Below are 23,035 nucleotides of genomic sequence, written 5' to 3'. Positions count from 1 at the left end.
GTAATCCCAAATTCTATACATAATTTTTCAATCTTTAAAATGTTCCTAAACTTTAAACTTATTCTCATATCTTGAACATATTTATTTAAATAGAAGTTCGCTTTGAACACTCTTTTAGATTTTAGATGCATTTTTTGATTTCGAGTGTGTTTCTAATTATTTGTTTCAAACAATTTAAAGATGTAATTTTTTGTATTTATTAATAATTGTCTTTTTACTAATTTAAAAAATCATATGAAAAAAATGATAGCAATTTATCAATTACATGTTTAATTATTATATAACAAAATCAATCAATTAATTAAATGTATAAGCATTTATTGAACAAAAAGTAAATTGCATTTTAGAAATTGATAAATATGTATGATGATATCTAAAAAAATATATGTAATGAAAATTATATAACTTAAAAATAAAATAATACTTTAATTTATATACTAATAATTTAAATTCGAGTTGAAAGTATTTTTTTTCCATGAAATGTTATCCCAGAATTTATTATGCTGTCAGTACGCACAATACCCAAGAGATCAGAGCAATAGAAATCGATATAAATCTACGTGTAATATAGCAGGTGCAGCATAAATCAAATAGACCTCTCCGCATATAATCATAGCACACCAATTCTTTTTCCTCTGATGGAACTATCAACTCTTACGAAGAAAATATCGCGTCGTGACACGTGTAACTCTACCGTTGGCCAGCTCTCACATTTTTCGGGAAAGGTGGTTATGGGGAGTAGTTGTCTTCAGGCACCAGAGTGTTAAATGCACTGAAGTATCCAGTCTTCACCATTGAATTTCTACGCTCTACTCATCTTCCTCTCCGTTGTCCATCATCAAGAAGCTAGAGTTGTAAGTATTTTTTACTCTGATCATCTTACTACAGTTTCAATCGTTCTTTGGTATTTTATCTGTCGATTTTTGTGGTTTTTGTTAGCTAGTTTCTTACTTTACGGTCGTTGCTTTTGTTTGGACGATTGAGATTTTCTATTGAAGTGTTGTGTTTGGTATCTGAGAGGAAAATTAGATTGTAGGTTTTGTTTCCTTGTCTTTTACATGCGAGCTGAACTCTTTAGCATTCTTTCCATTTCGAGCTGTTTAATTTTAGTGTTTTCTTGGAATCGAATTTATTGAGAAATTAGGTGATTTTAGAGTATTGCTGGTAACAAGTTTATAGAAATTATAAGATTAATTTTCGTAGAGTTTTAGGTCATTTTCTTGCATTGTTTGGATGAAATTCGTATTAATTTTGAGTTACTCATTTTACTGTTCTGTACGAGTGTAATTAACATGGTGTCAAAACTTTGCAGTTTTCAGCATGAGAATAATACTTAGAACCAGCTGTGTTGCTCTCTTTCTCTGCCTCCTCCTGTTTCCTGCCGTTTTCTCTGTGCCGGATGAGGGATTGGTCAGAATTGGCCTCAAAAAGAGAAACCTCGATCATCTAAACCGCATGGATATCCACCTCAAGTCTAAGAAAGCAGAGTTGTTAAGATCATCTGTTAAGAAGTATCATCTTGGTGGGAACTTGGCAGTTGAAGAGGATGTTGATGTTTTGACATTAAAGAACTATCTGGATGCTCAATATTTTGGAGAGATTGGAATTGGCTATCCTCCACAAAATTTTACGGTGGTATTTGATACTGGTAGTTCCAACCTATGGGTGCCTTCTTCTAAGTGTTATTTTTCGGTGAGTTTTGAAAATGAATGCTTCAATGTCAATCACTTTCTGAAAATTTTAGTACGTGTTGGTAGATTTAAGAAAACTTCAAGACACTGTGTCTATGTGCAGATTTCTTGCTACTTGCATGCAAGGTACAGGTCCAGGAGCTCAAGTACACACAGAGAAAACGGTTTGTTTTTGCCTTTATAATTTGTTATTGTCTTAATATATCTTGATTTCACAAGATTAAATATCAATGAATTAGCAGCCTATTTAGTGTTCTTTTCTGCAGTCGCTATATATATGTATGATTAGTATCCTTAGAACTGTGACTATCTATTCTGCAAGACTTGATATATTGGAGTAGGGTTTGAGAGAGGGAAAACAAGTTGTGATTTTCAAAATTTTTTCCTAGTGAATCCAAACCCATCTCTTTGTGGTGTAGGTCACATTAACACCACGAATTTCTTTCTGTCTTCTATTTTATGCTGTGATTTGGATGCTAAATTTTTCTATATCGCACAATATCTATAGTATTTTGAATGTCTTAGTGTTTAGCACTAATTCGATCTTTGGCTGGCTCAGCTGTCTGTGCTCTGTGATATTTGTGTTATATCATGTTTTGACATTTTTCTTATGCCCATGTTAACTTCTCAATGAAAGAAGTGTGTATATATACCAACAAATTTATTGTCTTACATCACTTTTATGTTTGGTTATACACGTGCACCATATGCGTGTAAACCTACACAATTATTTAAGCAACAGGAAAGCATAAAACTGAGTATCTTGTTAAATTATGTACTTACCTCAAATTATTTTAGGTAGAATTTTCTTAAGATGATCTGATTCTCATTTAATCCTTGTCCAGGTAAACCTGCAGCTATCCATTATGGGACAGGAGCTATTTCTGGATTCTTTAGTCAGGATAATGTAAAAGTCGGGGATCTTGTGATTGAAAATCAGGTAACATATTGGTCTTGAATCTCTTTATTCTTGTCTCTACATATCTATTAATGTTTTATTAGTTTATTACCCTATTTTTGTTTGATTGTCTTCCTTTCTGACATTGCTGATCTGTTTCAGGAATTTATTGAGGCAACTAGTGAACCCGGCATCACGTTTTTGGTGGCTAAGTTTGATGGTATACTTGGACTTGGATTTCAAGATATTTCTGTTGGAAATGCTGTACCAGTATGGTATGTAATAGCATGTTTCTGTTCCTTTTCGCTGTTCTTACTTGTTTGTCTCAGTTATTAATCAGAGACGATTTCATCACATGGCAGCATTTGCAAATTCTGAGTTCATTGCAACTTTGAAGAAAAGAAAGAAATGAATTTCATATAGAGAGAGACAGAGAGAGAGCGTTGAAACTGTGTTATTCATCAGTTATCTAGAATTACAAAGTTTATATCGACAAAGATGAGGACGTTAGGAAGTTTTAGTTAGATAGCAAACAGATAACAAATAATAACTAACTTAACAGAATTAAAAGAAAAGATTGAATCTCTTCTTCCCAGCTTTTTGATGTTAAAGTGCTTCAGGTACAATATGGTCAATCAAGGTCTTGTAAAGGAACAAGTTTTCTCATTTTGGTTAAATCGCAATGTGGACGAAGAAGAGGGGGGTGAAATAGTATTTGGTGGGATGGATCCTAATCATTATAAGGGAGAGCACACATATGTTCCAGTGACAAGTAAAGGTTACTGGCAGGTTGGGTTTCTAAACCTTGATGTTCCGTACTCAAACTTTATCTAATTGCAGATTTCAGAATATAACATGTTATCTTTTTGTTGGACAGTTTGATATGGGTGATTTCTTGATTGGCCACAAAACTACTGGTAAGCAGACTATATATGTTTTTGCAAACTGCACCTGTGGGACTTGGAAAGCTGTTATTTATTGTCCTTTTGTAGTTAGCCATCCTGACTCTATAATTTTTTCTAGGAATTTGCACCAATGGTTGTGCAGCAATTGCTGATTCTGGGACCTCTTTGTTGGCTGGACCTACGGTGCGTATCCGTTTGTCTTTGTCTCTACGTATCTCTTTCTACTCTGTGTAAGCCTGTAGTCAGCTATGTCAAGTTTTGTTCCTGCCTATGACAAGGTCTGTATGTGCTAAGGATTGTAGCCAACTTTGTATAGTTTCATTCACTTTTTAATACTTTCAAGTTGGGTTTTGATTTCATTAGATTTGAGAGAGATGTTAGTCTTAGCTCACTGGCTTTGTGCACTTTTATATTTTGATTGTCTTGACTGATTTTGTTCATCTCTAGGGTATAAAGATTTTATTTCTTTTGTTCATCTAAACAAACCTTGTATCTGCGTTTACTGTTATAAATAACCAAGTTTCTGTGATCTTTCCTCATATGAGTTAAAGAAATAAATATCCTGCTTATAATGAGATAACATCAGCAATCACACTTGGTTAAGATCTTAGTTAGGCATTCTTTATACTAGGTTATTTCAGTTATTAGCTTATTTTATAATCTTGTAGGATTCTTAGATAAACTTAAGAATTTCTATTTTGATTGTAGTTTGATGTCTATAAATAATATATCATATTTTAGTTATTTGATTTATTCATGATTATTATTCAAATATTAAGATGTCGCTTGATTATTAAGATATAAGATCTCCAATTTTGATTATTACTAAAATTTCTCTAAAGTTTGTTTTCAAGTTCTCTTTTTTTTTTTTGGGATAAAAAGCGTGAATATATATATAAACAGGGTACCACCCATATACAAATTTACAAAGTTGTTAGGGTGTCAATAATATTCCTAAAATTCACATCTCTAATGATATCATGACCCAACACAATGTTAGCAAAATAATTAAACCATACGTCTTCAAGTTCTCTTTATCTCCAATTTTTTTTTTTTAAATTTCAAAAGTACTCTTTATCATGCATCACTTAAGTTTCCTCTTTTAAAAATAACAAGGTTAATAAGAGGGCAATGAATGAGTTTGATGGTCTAAGTTTATTTATTACAAAAAAATGGATCTATCTACAGCATTTTTCTGGACATTTTACTCATTTATGCAGTTCCTCTTTAGGTATCAGGGTAATCTAATCATTGTTCCTCTTTATCTATGTCCTTTTTGGAATATAATAAATAAAGTTGTACCATTAATGTTTGCTTCAACTTCTACGATTTTAATTAGGCAACTGAATTATTTTCAGATGGTCTCTGACTGAGAAACCGTAGTTCAAAACCTTAAGAACCTAGCTCTTGCTATTTTTATCCACTTGTTGCCCAAAATTGAGCCTTCATGTAAACTCTTCTGTGTTTGGTTGCTACCCATATGGGTTTGTTTTAGTACATCATTTGCACGTTTTTCCCTTTTAATGTTAGTATATATACCATTTACAGGCTATTATTGCTGAAATCAATCATGCTATTGGTGCCACTGGAGTTGTAAGTCGAGAATGTAAAGAAGTGGTTTCAGAATATGGAGAAACCATAATTCATATGCTTTTAGCAAAGGTATCTGATAAAGAAGAAAAATTTCTATCATGCCATTTTTTCTTTACATTGTCTTTGTTTAGAAGTAGTTAAATAGTCCAATACTTACTTGCTGGATGACTATTATTTGTAGGATGAGCCACAGAAACTATGTTCACAAATTGGTCTTTGTATCTTTGATGGGACTCGGGGTGTAAGGTATATTTGTTTTTTTAGTACTGCCGCTGCATAGTGCTGGTGAATGTTTGCTTGAATGCTTGCAAGCTAGTGTTGTTGATTTTATGAATTTTTGTGTCCAGTACGGACATTGAGCAAGTCGTGGATAAGAATAATCAAAAAGCATCTGGTGGTTTGCATGATACTATGTGTGCTGCTTGTGAGATGGCAGTTGTATGGATTCAGAATCAGCTCCAGCAAAATCAGACAAAGGATCGAATATTTACCTACATCAATGAGGTAAAATAACCTAATTCTTATCCAGTATGTTCCTTCTCTTTGATTGTTCTAACTCTGGGATTTTGCAGATCTGTGATCGATTGCCTAGCCCAATGGGAGAATCAGCAGTTGATTGTAGCAGTTTGTCTTCAATGCCAAATGTTTCCTTTACAATTGGTGGGAAGGAATTTGCCCTCAGTCCAAGTCAGGTATTTTATCTATTAATTTTAGTCTTTTGAACTATATTTTCTCTTCTATTAAAATGATTTGGGATGTAACATTTGTGATAATTCTAGTGCTAATCGAAAGATGGTTGGGTTGTGCCATGGTAAATAGTTAGTTCTCAGCATCTGGAGTGTGACACTGGGGAACTTTCTTGTACTGGAGCATGCTTTGATATAAGATGATTGGATGAGGAAATTTATTAGCTTGGATACAAACTTGAATTTTTGGTGTCCCATCTCATTATATCTGTTTATGGTTGATTTGCAGGATACAGAAAATTATTCTGTGCCTTTCTACTCTTGGGCCAATTCCAAGCTGGCTTCTACCTGCTACTTGTAGAAAGCTTATAATAAGTTGCTATTATTCTGGCCACTAAGTGTCAGTTGTCATGATTTTTCTATCCAAATACCTAAAAGAGAAAATATTGGGGAAAACTAATAACAAGATTTCTGCTATTATGATACCTTGGATACATCGTGACTTGCAGTTACTTTCTAATATTTCATAGAAATTTAATTCATTAACATTGTGTAGTAATTAGATAACTACACAACATTGGATGATTAGTAAGTTGAAGTCCCAAATAACAAAGAAAATCTAGGAAATTACATGTCTCTAAGGCATCAGACAATTTCCCATAAGCAGGAGGAAAGCTATTGAAGTAGTGATTTTTCATGTTTTCTTTTTTCTTTTTTGGTAATTTTTATTTCTTATAGCTTTATTGAATTAAGTAAAAAGAAAATGTTGACGAGTCTATAGAAGTCGAAACATAAAAGGAGAAAGCATTCCTCTTAGTTCTCTTGGGTAGGGGTGTAAAAATCTGCCTAAAATTATTGTTGCTGTAACAGCATTCTAATTCGGGAAATTTACAATTATATTCTTTTTTTTTTTCGGTTCTGTAATAATGTTCTTGCATTGGTTCATTCGCCATATCAGTGTGTCATGTCTGTCATTGTTTCTCTTGGTGAATTCTAGGATAATATCTTTTATGCATTTTGGCATGTTGAAAAAAAGATCTCACTGATCCTTCTGTGGCACATTGAAAACCAATTTTGAATCTCCTTCTTGTTGCGTTGTTGAATATTTATCTTATTGATCTTTTTCTTTCTCTCTTTTTTCTTTCTTATTTCTTCTATCCTTTGCCATGATAATTAGTACATCCTCAAAGTGGGCGATGGAGCTGCAGCTCAGTGCATTAGCGGATTTATTGCTTTTGACGTGCCTTCACCTCGTGGACCTCTCTGGTGCTCTTTTGCCCTTCCTGTCTTTAATAAGTTACTATATGATTGGTTTAATTTGCATGTTTATGCTTTACGGTAGTGTGTCTAGATGCAGGGTTATATCTTATTGGTACATTTTGAATGCAGGATCTTGGGCGATGTTTTCATGGGTCCATACCATACAGTATTTGACTACGGGAATTTGAGAGTTGGATTTGCCGAGGCTGCATAACTGAAGTTCATTCAACTGATTCTGGTAGCTATCCTATCCCTACTACTGTTAAATGGCCTTTATTAGGGATTATATCCTGCATGCCATGTAAATATCCACGCAGTAGGATGGATAATTTCTTGTCTGAATTGGTGACTGCTCTGCACCTTGTTGTAAGTGGAGTACTTTTCACTTAAATTATGTGACTTGGTATCATATGCCCGTTTTGGATATTTTAGGCTTCTTTTTATTTTGCTAAAACTATGGGTCCTGCTCTGGCGTCACGGAGATATCATACCTCCCAAGTAATTTTCTAATTGTTTCACAGTAATTTAGTAATACTGTATAATAATCACTCAACATTGTGCAGTAATAAAATAGGTATATGAGTTTAGTGATTACCATACAAAGTTACTAAATTACTATGAAGAATTAGAAGGCTACCATAAGGCATGATGCTTCCAAGTAGCGTTAGAATTTCTTATATCTCTGGATTTCCTTTTTGTTTTCTAAACAGCAGAATCTTGAATTGCTCAACTATCTTGTAAGTGTTCGATGCGGCAAAAGAGTTCTGACTTTTGTTTTATTGGTTCTCTAGTCCTTGTAAAAGAGAAAATCAAGGTTGGGGTAGCAAGTTGGAATGATTGGGAAACTATGATTTAGCAGATACTGAGATTGAGGCCGACGATGCTGACAATTAATTGCACTTATTTAGCAGTACTGGCCTAGTTTAGGTGTAGTACACTCCATAACTATGCATAACATGCAAGTCATAAAAAGGCTATGCAGTGACACTTTGCATAGATAGGTGACTAATTGTCTGGACCATGCTATAGGTTAGTAATTGTAGAAAGAGAAATTGTTGCATTGACCTAATATATTAATTTTTATCTTATACATATGGTAATTGGATCCATCACAGACTTCTATTATACTTCGGGTACTAGAGTGAGAGCATCTAGTGGAATGTCTTGGGATGAAGATGATTTAGATGCAGGCAATTTTCGATTTTGAAGTTTAGAGACAATTTAAAGGTGTGTTCACTAGCCGCCCCAGATAGATGAAAAAAATTAGTTCAAATTGGATTGAATTAAATTAAATTCAATTTTTGATCCAAAGTCATACTTTTGATGCAAGCTCAATTTAAACCACATTACATCAACGTTCCTAATTAGGGTGTCTGGGAATTTCGTCCATACAAGCACACAATACCTTCTCCTTAGGAATTTCTCTTTGTGCAAGTCAACATTTTCGGTGTCGGCAAGCAAGCTCATGAGTGTGTTTATATATATATATATATATACACACACAGAGAAACACACTATATATAGTAGATGTTAACTTTGAGTGCTTTTAAGTCGGATTCATAGAGGTAGCAAGGAAAAGGTTTTTAAGTTTAAATTCGATATTCACGCCATGATCAATGCCAGGCTTAGTTCTGATTGCAGTCAATAATCGAAGCTAATAAAATACTCCACTTTACCTTTTTAACATTACCTTTTCAGCTAAGCTGCTATATGATGATTGGGTGGAAAAATTAGATTATAAATACATCGCTGAAGCATCTGTTATGGTGGTAGTTCTATTCATTTAGCAACATAAACCATTTAAAGAAATGGTATATTTATAATGGGTCAATAGATAAGTTAACAGAAAAAAAGGTTCCTCTTTCTTTTTCTTATATTGAATTGCAATGCTTATCTTTTTCATATATTTAATTACTTATTTCATCCTTGTATATTTATTGTTTTACTTTAAAAAATTAAGAGAAATACTAATTTTTTACAATATATATCTTTATCTAAACACACAACTGTTTATTTTTCACAATAATTATAAGAACAAAGCACGATGGTGGGGGTTGTGAACCACCCTTTGCAAAAGTTTGTTGTGAGATGAAATGAACATGTACGTATATATGTAAATAGAGATTATTGTGTGGGAAGTTGTGTATAGCTGGAAAAGATGAGATTAAAAGGCAAGACTTCCATTGAAGCGGCGGTAAAGGATATCGGCACCGACTCACTGAAAAGTTTAACACAGAGGAGCCCACTTAATCTCAATCAAAAGAATTAAAAAGTGGAAAAAGAAAGTTTGTCAAGTTGTTAATGAACAACTGCAAAGCAAGCCGACTCGCACCTTTTTTAAACATTACTGCTTCTTCTTCTTCTTCTTCTTTTTGCTTTCCATTCGAGTCACTGTTGGTAAATGTACGAGTGTAATTTCACAGAGAAATAAACATGCATGGCTTTGAATAACAAGGTAAGCTTCAAAGCAAGGTAAAATTATATATGAATCAAATATATATATTTGATTTTAGATTGAGATCTGAGACCCATGAGTTTCAAAACATTATACAAAATAATAAAAACTAAGTAGGGTTTATTACTGATTTATTAATTTTTAATCATTTAGACTCGAGCTTGATCTAGACTCTTAACAAAGTCGAGTGATCTTTGTTTAAACCAAAGAGAATTAATTGATTTGACCTTCTTCAATCTAGTTCTTGAGTCAAGTCTGGCCCCATCTATTAATTTCATTTGTTAAAATCAAATTTAAGTTAAACCAACTCAAAACATATAACAAACAATTTAATTATTTTACCATCAATTTGAATAAAAAAATATATTATAATTTTAATAAATTCTATACGAAAACAAAAGTCATTATTATATGGTAAACAAATGGTTAAGATTTTGTGTTTTATTTAAATATTACGAATTTAAATTTTATTTAATATATAAATTTTTTTATTATGTGAGTTTATTATAACTTCACGGTGGCTGACAGATAATATTTAAATGAAACACTTAAACCATTAGTGTGATTGTTTTATTATCAAGTTAAGTAAAAAAATATATTATAATTTTAATATATTTTATATAAAATTAAATTTATAATTTATCAAAAGTAATGCTATCAATAATATGGTGGATTAATGGTTAAGATTTATACATCTTATTTAAAGATTATAAATTCGAATCTTATATAATTTTTTAGTTTTTATAGGTATCTGACCAATAATACTTATACCGATCATTTAATTTACTAATATGTTCGTGGAGTTATAGTGATCAAATTGATATAATTTTCTTTAAACTTCAATGAAATAAACATTATATGCTAATCAAATTTATTTAGTTAAAATAGTAAGAAAGGATTAAAAGCTCAATGTATATGTAAATATAAATATACATATTTAAAAGGCAAATGTAACTTCAAGATATGAAAAAGCTCCCTCCCTTATCATCTCATGATTGGGTTGGCTTGATGCATACTCCTGCAACAAAAAGCCTGCATGTATGTTGATGATCTTCATTGCTGCAATCCACCTCTACTTTCAACATTTTTTATATCTAAAAATCCTTTTTTTTTTTTTTTTTTTGTGGTTCCAAGGGGTTAACTTACAACCCCCTTTGCTTTCTATTCGATTCCTCCCTCTGTTTCTTTCTCTTTCTCTTTTCTTTATTTTATTTATTAATACTAAAAAAAAAAGGCTCAGCAACAGATCTGCAGTGGTCTTGACACAAAGAACCAAAAGATGCGGCACCGTATTGTTAACGAAACCTTTCATAAGACGACTTCCCCTTTCACACTGCAGAATTCATTGTAACAACACATTATATGTATCTACACACATATATATATATATATGTACATACATACACACGTGAGGATGATTCTGGGGTGGGTTGAAGTTAAAAGTTTTTCAGCTGAAGATTTTGTGGTTGCGTTTGGGTGAATTTATGTTTAAATCTTAATTTATTTATTTTTTATTTTTTTTATAATAGTTTAAATATATTTCTACATGTGAATATGATCTAATTATAGTATTTCAGCTACTTCCGAATTCTTTAATTGTAAAAATTGAACCGCAAATTTAGAAAAGAGAAATGTGAAAGAACAAATTATATTCTAACCCCATATATATATATATATATATATATATACACACACTAGAACTTAATATAACAAAAATCTCCCAGTTGAAAAACCAAAAAAAAAAATAAAACCTGTTCAAAGTGTTTTTGTTGATATGTTGACCGAAACAGTGTTGCTTGAAGAGTCAACAAACGAAGGTACACGGTAATCATGATTTATAAACCATTTTCAGGTTACCCCCAAGCACTCAAAACATACAAACCAAACGGGCTATATAGATATATAGATATATATATGTATATTCGTGCATGTGATGTGAAGGGTAAATAGAATTTGGTCAAAGCTTATGATTATACTTTAAATTTTATTTATTTATATATATATATATATATATTTTTTTTTTTTTCTGTAATTCGATACTATATATATGTATGTATATTATATCATGTTTAAAGCAATTTATGTGTTGAGAACTGAAAAAATAAATTAGGGTTAAATTGCTTGTAAAGCTGACATTTAAGTTGCTTTTAATGAACCATTTTGTTTAATTAAATGAGTTACTTCTCTCATACTATTTAAAAACAGAGTTTATTCACCTAAATTTTCGAATTTACTTTTGAATAAAATTTAAAATTTTCAAGTAAATAAAATTTTTTAATTCTAGAATTTAGACTTCTGATTTTGGTCTTATTATATTCTCAAATTTAAATGTGAAGGAAAATTCCATACCAAATTTTATTTTACCATTTACAAATTAGTGGTTTATTTTTTTAATTTTTTTTAAAAAAACAGAAAATTAAATACCCACCAAATTATATTTTATTTTTTAACCTGTCAACAGGGTGTATGTATGTGCTTGTAAATAAAGCTCTCTTTTTTTAAATTTTAATTTTGAATTAATTACAGCTTGCATTTTAAATAAATACAACGCGGTTCACACCTCTTCACGTACGATCCAGCAGCGCACCAAATCATAACTTGCCGAATGGATGGTGTGGGAGGCAGCTATACATATATATATATACATATACATATTATCACCAGTATATATATATATATATATATATTTTTTTTTTATATAATGTATGTATGTATATATGTTAAAGTTGGCACGTGTTTTATTTTAATCTCTCCGCTAATATCGCAAAGTTGGCACGTGTTCACGTGTCTTCATGTGGGCGGCAGCATTGCCTGGTTGCCTTCTCGCTTAACCGCCGTCCATAGGCGGCCAAAGCTCTTACATGCCCATGCCCTCTGCCTCTTTTTCATTTACTCTCTCTTTCCTATAATTTTAACTTTTTAATTTTTATTTATTTAATATATATAAATTAATTATAATTTATACATTTTATTATTTCTAATTGAATTGATTTAACTTCATTCTTATAAAATTCAGATAACACAATATATATATATATTTTTTCTTTTGATGGTTAGAGTTCAATATTTAGCAAAATATATGTTGTTGAAATTACTTAGTTTATTTATGATAAAATAAGATTTATATATATATATTATATATATTGTATGTCTTACTTTATTTCTACAAAACTTGTAAATGTTCGAAACTTAAATAGAAATAAATTTATAATTTAAATGCGAAAGCAAATAATAATATTAAAATTTACATTCCTTACACGACAATTTGAATTTTTCAATTGGGTTAAAGAAATGTTTTTTTTAAAAGACAAACGATAATTAAACAAAAAACGAATAAATAAATATTCTAAAACAACCTTTACTAACATTTGAAAAGAGTCCGAGAAGTGAATTACTCACAACCTTCTTACTGATTGGGATTTAAATCTTGGTTTTTTTGATTTGAAATGATTAATGAAAGGGTGAGTTACACTAACTCAGTAAAAATATTACACTAATAACATATACGAAAAATCAAAAGTTGGTAAAAATCATAAAATAACTAATAGAACCCTTACTTTAAGTAAATACATTTAACTTTAAAACCTTTTATTCAATACTCACCGTTATAGTTTTTTCAAAATCAACTTATGAAAATAAATAAGTAAATGACATTTTAATTTTATTTATAGGATCACAATTCTTCCTTTTTTGACCTACTTACTGGGACCCCTGGGGATTCATAGAGATATCCCTTCACTCATTGACCCAGTATGTAACACCCTAAATTAGTTTTTTTTGTAATTTAGGATTTTATTATAAATATAATAAAATAATTTTTCAATTTTCTTTATTTATTTAGAGTAAAAATTGAAAAACAATTGATGGAGGATTAAATTAAAAACAATTTTGGGGAAAAAGGGTGAAATTTTGGGTTATAAGAATATTTTTGAAAGAAAAATCGAAAATTAGGGATCAAAATATAATTAAAAGAAGTTTTACCACGTCAGACGCCTGGTCAACAGGCCCGATAAATTAGGATGCGCAGCGTGGCAACGGGCGCTGACGCGATGCCACGTGGGAGGCCACGCAGGCAATTCGCATGCCTGTGATCGAACGGCCCAGATATGTTCTGGCGCGCACGAATAGCCCAGATGTGTACCCCCCAAATGCGATTGGATGACTCAGATTAGATCGTGATAGACGGTCCAGATTGGATCGCGATGAACGATCTAGATTCACTTCCTATTTAATCGCGATCAGACGGTCTAGATCAAACGCGATGGACGACCTACATCAAAAGCGAACGGATATAAATAACCCCCATCCGCACCAAATCCTAACTCTAGCTGCCAGACCCCTCGCCGGAGAAGAAGACTCGGCCGCTAGGAAGGAGACCGCCACCACCTGCCGCCGCACGGAACCCTTTCTGATCGCCAAAAAAGATAAAAATTTTCTCTTTTCCTCGAAATTCGATTCTAAACACATCCATGGTCAAATCGGAACAAAAGGACCGGCCAATTGGCCAAAAAATACAAGCAAAGCCTGGCGACGCCGACGCGAGAAATTTCACAAAATGCCTCCGATGAGGCTGTTCCCGATTCCCATTATGTGTAATTTTTCTACCGTTTTGATCATCGTGTCCTTCTATACATGTTAACTAGAGCAAAATACCCAACCGCAACGTGAGCCGGAGGAGTCACCGCACCGGAGAGCCCTACTGCCGGTGAGTTTCGGTCTTTTGTATTTTTTTGGCCAACCGAGACCCTTTAACGTATTTTCTCGCAGGGATCGATACAGAATCGACCAAATTCGACCAAAAACGGTCAAAAAGAACTGACCTAAGGTGGACCGGCGCCGCAGGCAACGGTGCTGTCGCCGGAGAAGGCGGAGCCGTCGTGCGGGAGTTAAGAAATTTGCCAAGTGGGCCATGGGACTTATTTGGGGTTTATTTGGGACATTTGTAGGTACTATTAACGCATTTTAATTCTAAAAAAAATTAGAGAACCCGAGAATCGTCCGTAGGCGCAGTCGAACAGCTTAACTTCGAGCATCAAATCAAGTAAAGATCTCTCACTCTATTCTCTATTATAGAATTGAAGTCAAAATAAATAATAATACGATATTTTATGTGAATTTAAAAAATATACATAATTAATTACAGATTGCTAATGGAGCCAGAACCAGAAATTTTCTACTGTTGTTTGTTGATTGTTTTACAGTTTATATACATGATGGTATCTCATTAATTTGTTATATGACTTTAAATGCATATATAATTTATTCTATGTGTTATTATCGAATCAGAAAAAAAAAAGGTTAAATGGTAAAAATTGTGTGATGAAATGAATGAATGAAAAGACAGCCTGAATGGATATCTTAGGAGATGGTGGACAGACTGGAGACATAGAGAACCCTACCCTGAACGTTGTCTCATATCGGATGGGGTATGCAGACTTGATAATTTTACGTTCATACTAGATGGGGTATGAGGACAGCCCGTTTCACCCTCATACCGAACGGTATTGAAGTTTGGTAAATTGACACTCATGCTGAACGGGGTATAGGAATGATCCGCAATTGAGAATGTTAAATAAAAGGGTTCACGTATAGCGAAGATATCCCTACTAACCCCAATGGATACCAGCAGACTGGTAAAAAGAACGATAGTTATTGTAGGTTTATTGATGATGGGTGTAGATTTATAATGTGTGCTATAATTGCTGATTATATATGAAATCATGATCCGTATAATATTATTGTCTGTATAAATTATTTTTATGAATCTCATCATGATAAGTGAACGGTAAATGATTTTATCTATGATAAACGAATTTACTTAAATTAAGTACTTCATTAGTTATTTTGATTTTATACCAACCTTTACTTCTGTATCGGTAATATAGTGTGATATCTTTACTGGGCTAGTGTAGCTCATCCCTTATTTAACCATTTCAAATCAAGAGGACTAGCTTCTAAAGCCCGATCCGCAAGAGGATTGCGAGTAGATGCTATATATCTTTATTTTTCGTTTATTTTCTTATTTCTTGTATTTCTTTCAAAATGGTGAATTCCGTAACACTGTTTGGTACTTTAAGTTATTTGTATAAGAAATGTAAACTCTGAACTTTTATTACACTTTCGCACTTTAATTATCTTTTATTTTCTTTAGATATTTTCGGAGTCGTTACAATGTATTAAGAATTGACAATTAACCAGACCGTTCTCATATCCCGTCCAGTAATGGGCACCAAAAACACCATCGTTTCGATACCCTGTCTGGTATGAGGGTGAACTAAATTTTACAAAACACTTACAGTATGGGACTTCTCAGCTCCCTCCGATTGAGGTAATGTCCACGGTAGGGTTCCCTATGTACCGACTCCATCCACCCTTTTCTAGGATGCCCAGTAAGCTTTTCTTTATTTAAATTCTCCAAACAGCCACCAATGCATACCAACATCTCATCATATTCACTGATAAATTTAAACAGCATTTAAGCAAGTGATTTAATTTATCATAACCAATAATCGGGTAGTTAGATAACCAGATAAATCATACAGGAATAGACTAAATAATCTAGATAATAGACCAAAATCAATGTTGAAAACCTTTTCGGCCAATTTTAGGGTTCCAGCACGGCGTCACTGCCAAGTTCTGGCACTGGCTCTGCCACCCACGACGACAATTCATTTTGGTCTGGCGGATTTTGGTCAGTTTTGACCAACTTTTACATGCATCCCTACGAAAAATACGTTAGAAAGCCTCAGTTGGCCAGAAAAACCAAAAAATTAAACCTACCAACGGGAAGGGTCTCCGGATGCGGCGGCTCTGCCGGTTCTCTATTGCGATTAGGGATTCTTCTTCGATTAACCTGCATAGAAAGGAATGACGAACACAATGATCAAAGAATCGCGTGAAACAGGAAATGAGAAAGGGCTCATTGGAGGAATTTTTGAGTTTTGGCCGCGGTGGCTCCGCCGGACTTTGCCCACGATTTTCAGCTCACCCACCATTTCTTTTGCTCCGATATGACCACAGGGAGGCTCAGAATCGAATTCCTAGCAGGTAGAGAAATTTTTACTTTTTTTTTGCGGTCGATGGTGGCTCTGGTGCGACGACGGTCAGTAGTCGGTCTTCTTCTTCATCGTCTGGTTCTTCTTCTCCAGCGGGGGCTGACGGCTAGGGTTTGGGTTCCCCTACGAAGAGGAGTCCTCTTTGATCAGTGTCGTTCGTTTACGTTGACATGGAGCGAGGAGAACTGTTCGATCTTTTCTCGTTTAGGCTTATGGCATGGCCGAATCTCGTCCATTCATCGCATTTGATCTCGTCCGTCTGATTAAGCTTAAAAGAGGAATACATCTGGGCTGTCCACGCGTGCAGAATCAATCTTGGATCGTCAGATCGTTGGGCACGCGGATTGCCTGCACGACCTCCTTTTCCCCTCCTCCTGCGTGGCGCCAACGTCATCGTGTTTTGCCACACGACGCGTCTTGATTCATCGTGACTGCTGACTGAATTGTCCCACGTGACCAAATTTTTTCTATTTGTATTTTGATCCCATATTTTTAATTTTTCTATCAAAAACACATCACAAATTCAAAATTTAACATTTTTTTAAAAAATTATTTATAATTGTCTCCAATTTATTTTTTTTTCAAAAATTTAATAAAAATAAAATACAATAAATTAAAAAATTATTTTAATATAATTAATTTATAAATAAATTAATAAGAAAAATTATTACGAATTGATTTTTATGATCGGATATTACAAAACTAACCCCAAAAGAAAGTACTTAAAAAAATTGTATGTCATAGTTTTTTTTTTTTTTTTTTTTTTTCTCGAAGACATAAACATTCATATATTTGATAAGTTTTTTTTATCTCACATGCTCTCATTTTTTAACTTCAAATCTTATAATCATTATAAAGAGACGTCAGAGTCACAATTTTTTAAATAAAATTTATAATCATATTTTAATTATAGTGAATACATATATTAATTCATTAATTTTAAATTATCATTTTAGGTTTTTAGATTTAAACATTTTATTTATCTTTAAAAATTTATTTATGAAGTTATTAACTCATTTTTTAATTTTTAATTTTTTAAAAATAAAAGTTTAAACATTCATCAATAAATAATAAATATACATTAATCATGTCAATTAATATAACATTTTCTTGTCTTAAAACACATAATAATTACTTTTCATATTTCTTCTTCTTTAATTGTTGTCAATGAATAACTTTCTTTCAATTGGTAACAACTTAGGTGATAGAATTTAATGAATAACTACATATATCTATATATATATATATATATATATATATATTCAAAGTCAATAACCACCAAATTCAGTTGGAGAATTGAGAAACAAGTAAATGTAAAAGAAAGTTAGATGTTTATATTACAGCAACAATAAAATAATATTCCTTCACTTTGAACTTCGTATTTTACACACCAAAATCAATGGGACAAAGTCCTCTATGTTGTGCATGTATATACATACATATATATATATATATATATATATCCACACGCATACGTACACACCCGTTAACCACATATATATTTAAAGAGACTCGAGTCATTTCATTTACGCAGAATCCACTCTGTTCTTCATCCTTCCACTTTCTTCTTCCTCGTGTTTCCTTCAATGGAGAACTGGACTCGAGGACCCACCATCGGCCATGGCTCCACCGCCACCGTCTCTCTCGCCGTCGATAACTTCTCCGGCGACCTTATCGCCGTTAAGTCCGCCGAGCTTTCTTCCTCTCTGTCCTTGCAGAAAGAGCAATTCTTCTTATCCAAACTGAATTTTCCTCGTATAGTCAAGTACATTGGCTTTAACATCACCCGGGAAAACAATACGCCTCTGTATAATCTTTTCGTGGAGTATATCTCCGGCGGAACCCTCTGTGACGTCATCAGAAGCCGTGGAGGACGACTGGATGAACCCCTGATCAGATCATTCACGCGCCAAATCCTGCAGGGTTTAAGCTATCTTCATTCAAACGGGTTAGCTCATTGTGACATAAAGAGCCAGAATATCTTGATGGGTGAAGATGGAGCAAAGATTGCCGATCTGGGTTGTGCTAAATTGGTGCCCGAATTCTCCAAAAATGGAGTTCCTGAAATTTCAGGTACGCCGGCGTTCATGGCGCCGGAGGTGGCACGAGGAGAAGAACAGGGGTTTCCGGCTGATGTTTGGGCTGTAGGTTGTATAATAATTGAGATGGCGACTGGAAATAATCCTTGGAAGGAGCTAAACGACGCCGTTTCAGCTCTTTATAAAATTGGATTCTCCGGCGAGGTGCCGGAGAACCCGAGCTGGTTGTCGGAAAGTGGTAAAGATTTTTTGAATAAATGCTTGAAGGTAGATCCTGACCAGAGATGGACGATTAGAGAACTTCTTGATCATCCATTTGTTGATGAAATGGAGCCTGGTTTGAAGAAAATTACGAGGGTGAATTCATCTTCTCCAAGCTCTGTTCTGGATCAATGTTTTTGGGACTCCATGGAAATGTCTGGAACTCCTTTGAATCTAACAGATCAACCTTGGTGTTCATTAAATTATCCATCGGAGAGGATCGAGAAGCTGATTCGAACTTGTTCATCTGCAATTTCGAGGTCACCCAGTTGGGAATTTGACGATGATTGGATCACAGTCAGGAGCAATGACGACATTGAAGAAGAAAATGAGGAGAACAATGAATTACCATCGTCACCTGCAAGTAGGAATTCTACGGATTCACAGGAAGAAGAAGATAGAGGAAGTCTTGTCTTAGAAGAAGAAGAGGAAGAAGAAGAAGAAGAAGAAGAAGAAGAGGAATTGTTAATGTCGGAATACTCTGTAGAGATCACGATCAGTAATATTCAGAATTTAAGTGTTAGTAACGATGATGATGTGTTAAGAAATCGTGGGATTAACGATGAAGATTCTTTTTTTCTTGAATCTAATCGGTTCTTGAATTTAGACCATAAATATAAGAACCATTTACTTACTACACTTCATGATGATGTGCTTAAAACTTCAATTTCTTAGTACGTACACACACACACACACACATATCTATTGATATCATACATAGATCCATTTTTGGAATTAAAAGAAGATATATATATATATATATATATATATAAAAAGAGGATAAAAAATTAAATATTTTTACTTAAATTTTCAACAAACTAATTAGATATATTTAAACAGACAAATTACAGTAAAAAAAATAAATAAATAAATATTAAATATATTTAAACAGTGGTGAGCTATGGCAGCAGGGATTAGGCAAGTGTGAAGTCCTAGACTTTGAGAAAGTCAACGTCTTTCAAATTGTTTTTAGGGTTTTGGAGTTTTAAATTTTGTGAGTGTGAAGAGAGGAGACTTTGTCTGGGTAAAAGAATGAGAAAACCACCGAGTCAATCTTGGGTTCTCGGGCTGGATTTTTTTAGGAAGGATTTGATCTTCTTTAGGGTTTTCATACATGAAGTTTCATACCTTATAAAATTGAATTTACTTCGTTTAAGAACACTGTAATACTTTTAAAAATTTTGCTAATACTAATGGGAACAGGTTGTCTGACTTCAACATATATTTAAACCCTCTCAACTCTTCAATTTGTGCCATTGGGCAGATGTATATAACCCATTAATTCTGCAACTGGTATTATGGGATTGAGATGGGGCGTGTCTAATTATTCTTTTGAAGTACCAAGAACACATTTCTTGACTGGGTGTTGGACATTAATTAATGATGAAAAAAGAATTTTGAGTTTTCTAAGAAAATGAAATGAAGCAAAGAAATTAAAACCAAAAATAATTATGTACATGTGTTACATACATTTGTATTGTTTGAAATAAATAATTCATTACAAATATAAAAAATTATAAGATAAAGATAACTGATGCAAGTCGCTTATTTTATATACGAATGAGATTAGTAATAAATTATTTCATTTCAAAAGACTGTTTGCAATTAAACAAATAGATTACCTTGACTTATTTACCTATTCAAACTTATTTTCTGCTTCATTTTTTGATTGAGTTCGATTTTGACCGAACTCAAAATGAACTTTCGGGTAAAATAAAGTTAAATGTTTTGTGAAAGTGTTTGATTTTGCTCGAGTAAGGACATATTTGGATACTCGGACGAAGTTGATTAAGATGTAGGATAAAAGACTGCTAAAATTATAGGTTGGCTAATAAAGTTTGTGTTGTATTTTGGCAAATATTAAAATAATGTTGGAGCGTCCCCAAAGGAAGGCGGTAGCGAGTAGAGATGATAGCTTTTGATTGTTTGAATGACAATCACGTTGAAAATTATTTGAACTTAATTTCTTAACTCTTTAATATGCATAAATTAATAAATTATTAAAATTAAATTCACTGTACTATTTGTTATTAAAAAAAAAAAGTTATCAAAATATTTAATTTGAATTAGAAGTATAAGTCACTTATTATATTAGGATCAACTTCATGATTGCACCAAAAAGTAGCAAATAAAGTTATATACCAAATTTGTAATACTCGGCTCTGACATTTGGCTCAGGATTAATTTTTAAAAAATAAAAATAAAAATAAAAATATAATTTTTAATTTTATAAATTTTTATTTAATGTAAAATTAAGAAAAAAAATAGGAAAATGATGAAATTGAAAATAATTTTCGGCTAGTATCGTATGATTTAGATCAAATCGCGATGAATGATCCAGATTCATTTTCTCTTTAAACGCGATCGGACGGCTAAATTAAAAGAAACAGATATAAATATCTCACTTCACACTGAACCCTAATCCTAACCGCCAGCCCCCCGTCGGAGAAGAAGAACTAGTCGCTGGAAAAGGGAGCTGACCATCGTGCTGGAGCCACCTCTGACCGTCAAAAAATGTAAAAAAAATTTCATTGGTTCAAAATTTGATTTTGAACACCCTCATGGCCAAATCAGAGCAAAACGATCTGCGAAAACCACAAGTAAAGTCCGGCGGCATCGCCGCAAAAAAAATAAAAAATTACCTCCGATGAGCCCTTTTATGATTCCCGTTTCGTACAATTTTTCCACCATTATAATCACCATTCTGTTTTCTACAGGTTGACTAAAGAAAAATGCCCAACCACGAAAGTGAGTCGCTGCACCGAAAAATTCTATTGCCGGTAAACTTTTATTTTTCGACTTTTTTCGACCAACCAAGGCTCATTAATATGTTTTTTCGCACAGATGAGTATAAAACCGACTAAAATCGACCACTCCAAGGTAAACTTTCGTCGCGAGCAGTGATGCTGTCGCTGGAGCACGACGGCACCGACGTGTCGAAATTCCAAAACTGGCCGAAAAAGATTTTTAACACTGATTTTGAATTTTTTGAGGGTATTTTTATGTACTTGAAGCGTGTTTTAATCTTCGAAGAAAAATTCATGATACTTGGGGACCGCCAGTAGGCGCAACTTAAAGTTTAGTATTTCGAACACCGATTCGAATAAGAATTCCTCACACTATTCCTTGTTATAGAATTAAAATTTAATTATAAATAATACGATATTTTGCGTAATTTAAAAAATATTGATAATTAATTACAGATTACTAATGAAGTCATAACCGATTATTTATTTCTGTTTATCTTATTTTAACTGATTGTTTGATTTTACAATTTTGAATGCATGATAATATACTGGAATTGGTAAGATGATTTAGTTGTGTTTCTTTGATGCATGTATTGCTTGTTTTGTGTGATTTACAATTAAATTATGAAACTAAAAATTAAATGTAAATAGAAAATTATTTGATTTAGTGAATGGATGAATGATAGCCTTATTAGATTTTCTAGGAGATGGTGGATGAACTGGGTATATAAGGAACCCTACCGTGAACATTGTCTCATACCGAACGGGGTATCGAGAATTGATATTTTGATGCTCATACCGAATGGGGTATAAGGACGGCTCGTTTCACGCTCATACCAGACGAGATATTGAGAGATGGTTTTTTTGACACTCATATCGGATGGGGTATGGGGACGGTCCATTTCACTCTCATACTAGACGAGGTATTGATGGATGATATTTTTGGCGCTCATACCGGATGGGGTATGGGGATGGCAGGTTAGTTGACAATGTTAAATAAGGGAGACAGTCCATTTCACTCTCATACTGGACGGGGTATTGAGGGATGATATTTTTGGCGCTCATATCGGATGAGGTATAAGGATGGCAAGTTAGTTGACAATATTAAATAAGGATTCACGTGTAGTGAGGACATTCTTATGGACCCCAATGGATATCAGTAGGAAGATAAAAAGAGAGAGTTGTTATTCTGGCTAATTAAAAATGAGATTATGATGTTGTTTGTATTATTACCTCTATAGGTTGGTTTTAAAAATCTTGCTACGATAAGTATGTAATAAATAATTTTATTTATGATAAATGAATTTATTTAAATTAAGAGCTCCACTAGTTCTTTTTATAATTTTTACCAACCTTCATTTCTGTATCGGTGAGTAGTGTGACATTCTTACTGGACTAATGTAACTCACTCTTTCATTAACCATTTCAGATCAAGAGGACCAAGA

General features: G+C 33.0%; 1 protein-coding gene and 1 pseudogene across 1 annotated transcript; both read left to right on the top strand.

Moving 5' to 3' along the window:
- The first annotated feature begins 700 nt into the window (after positions 1–700).
- Positions 701–7,459, top strand: LOC110818242 (aspartic proteinase A1-like). The gene is made up of 14 exons (XM_022047032.2): positions 701–854; positions 1,313–1,692; positions 1,795–1,855; positions 2,537–2,631; positions 2,752–2,864; positions 3,210–3,378; positions 3,467–3,506; positions 3,613–3,677; positions 5,043–5,156; positions 5,269–5,333; positions 5,435–5,591; positions 5,660–5,779; positions 6,951–7,039; positions 7,163–7,459. Exons 2-14 carry the CDS (start codon positions 1,321–1,323, stop codon positions 7,245–7,247), a joined length of 1,545 nt encoding a protein of 514 aa, XP_021902724.1. The 5' UTR covers positions 701–854; positions 1,313–1,320; the 3' UTR covers positions 7,248–7,459.
- Positions 7,460–17,998: 10,539 nt separating this feature from the next.
- LOC110807654 (mitogen-activated protein kinase kinase kinase 18 pseudogene) lies at positions 17,999–19,540 on the top strand (annotated as a pseudogene).
- The last annotated feature ends 3,495 nt before the right edge of the window (positions 19,541–23,035 follow it).

The sequence above is a fragment of the Carica papaya genome, chromosome 4 (assembly GCF_054855325.1).
Source record: "Carica papaya isolate Zhongbai chromosome 4, ASM5485532v1, whole genome shotgun sequence".
In the NCBI taxonomy this organism is placed as follows: domain Eukaryota; kingdom Viridiplantae; phylum Streptophyta; class Magnoliopsida; order Brassicales; family Caricaceae; genus Carica; species Carica papaya.
This window is presented reverse-complemented; position numbering and strand designations above follow the sequence as displayed.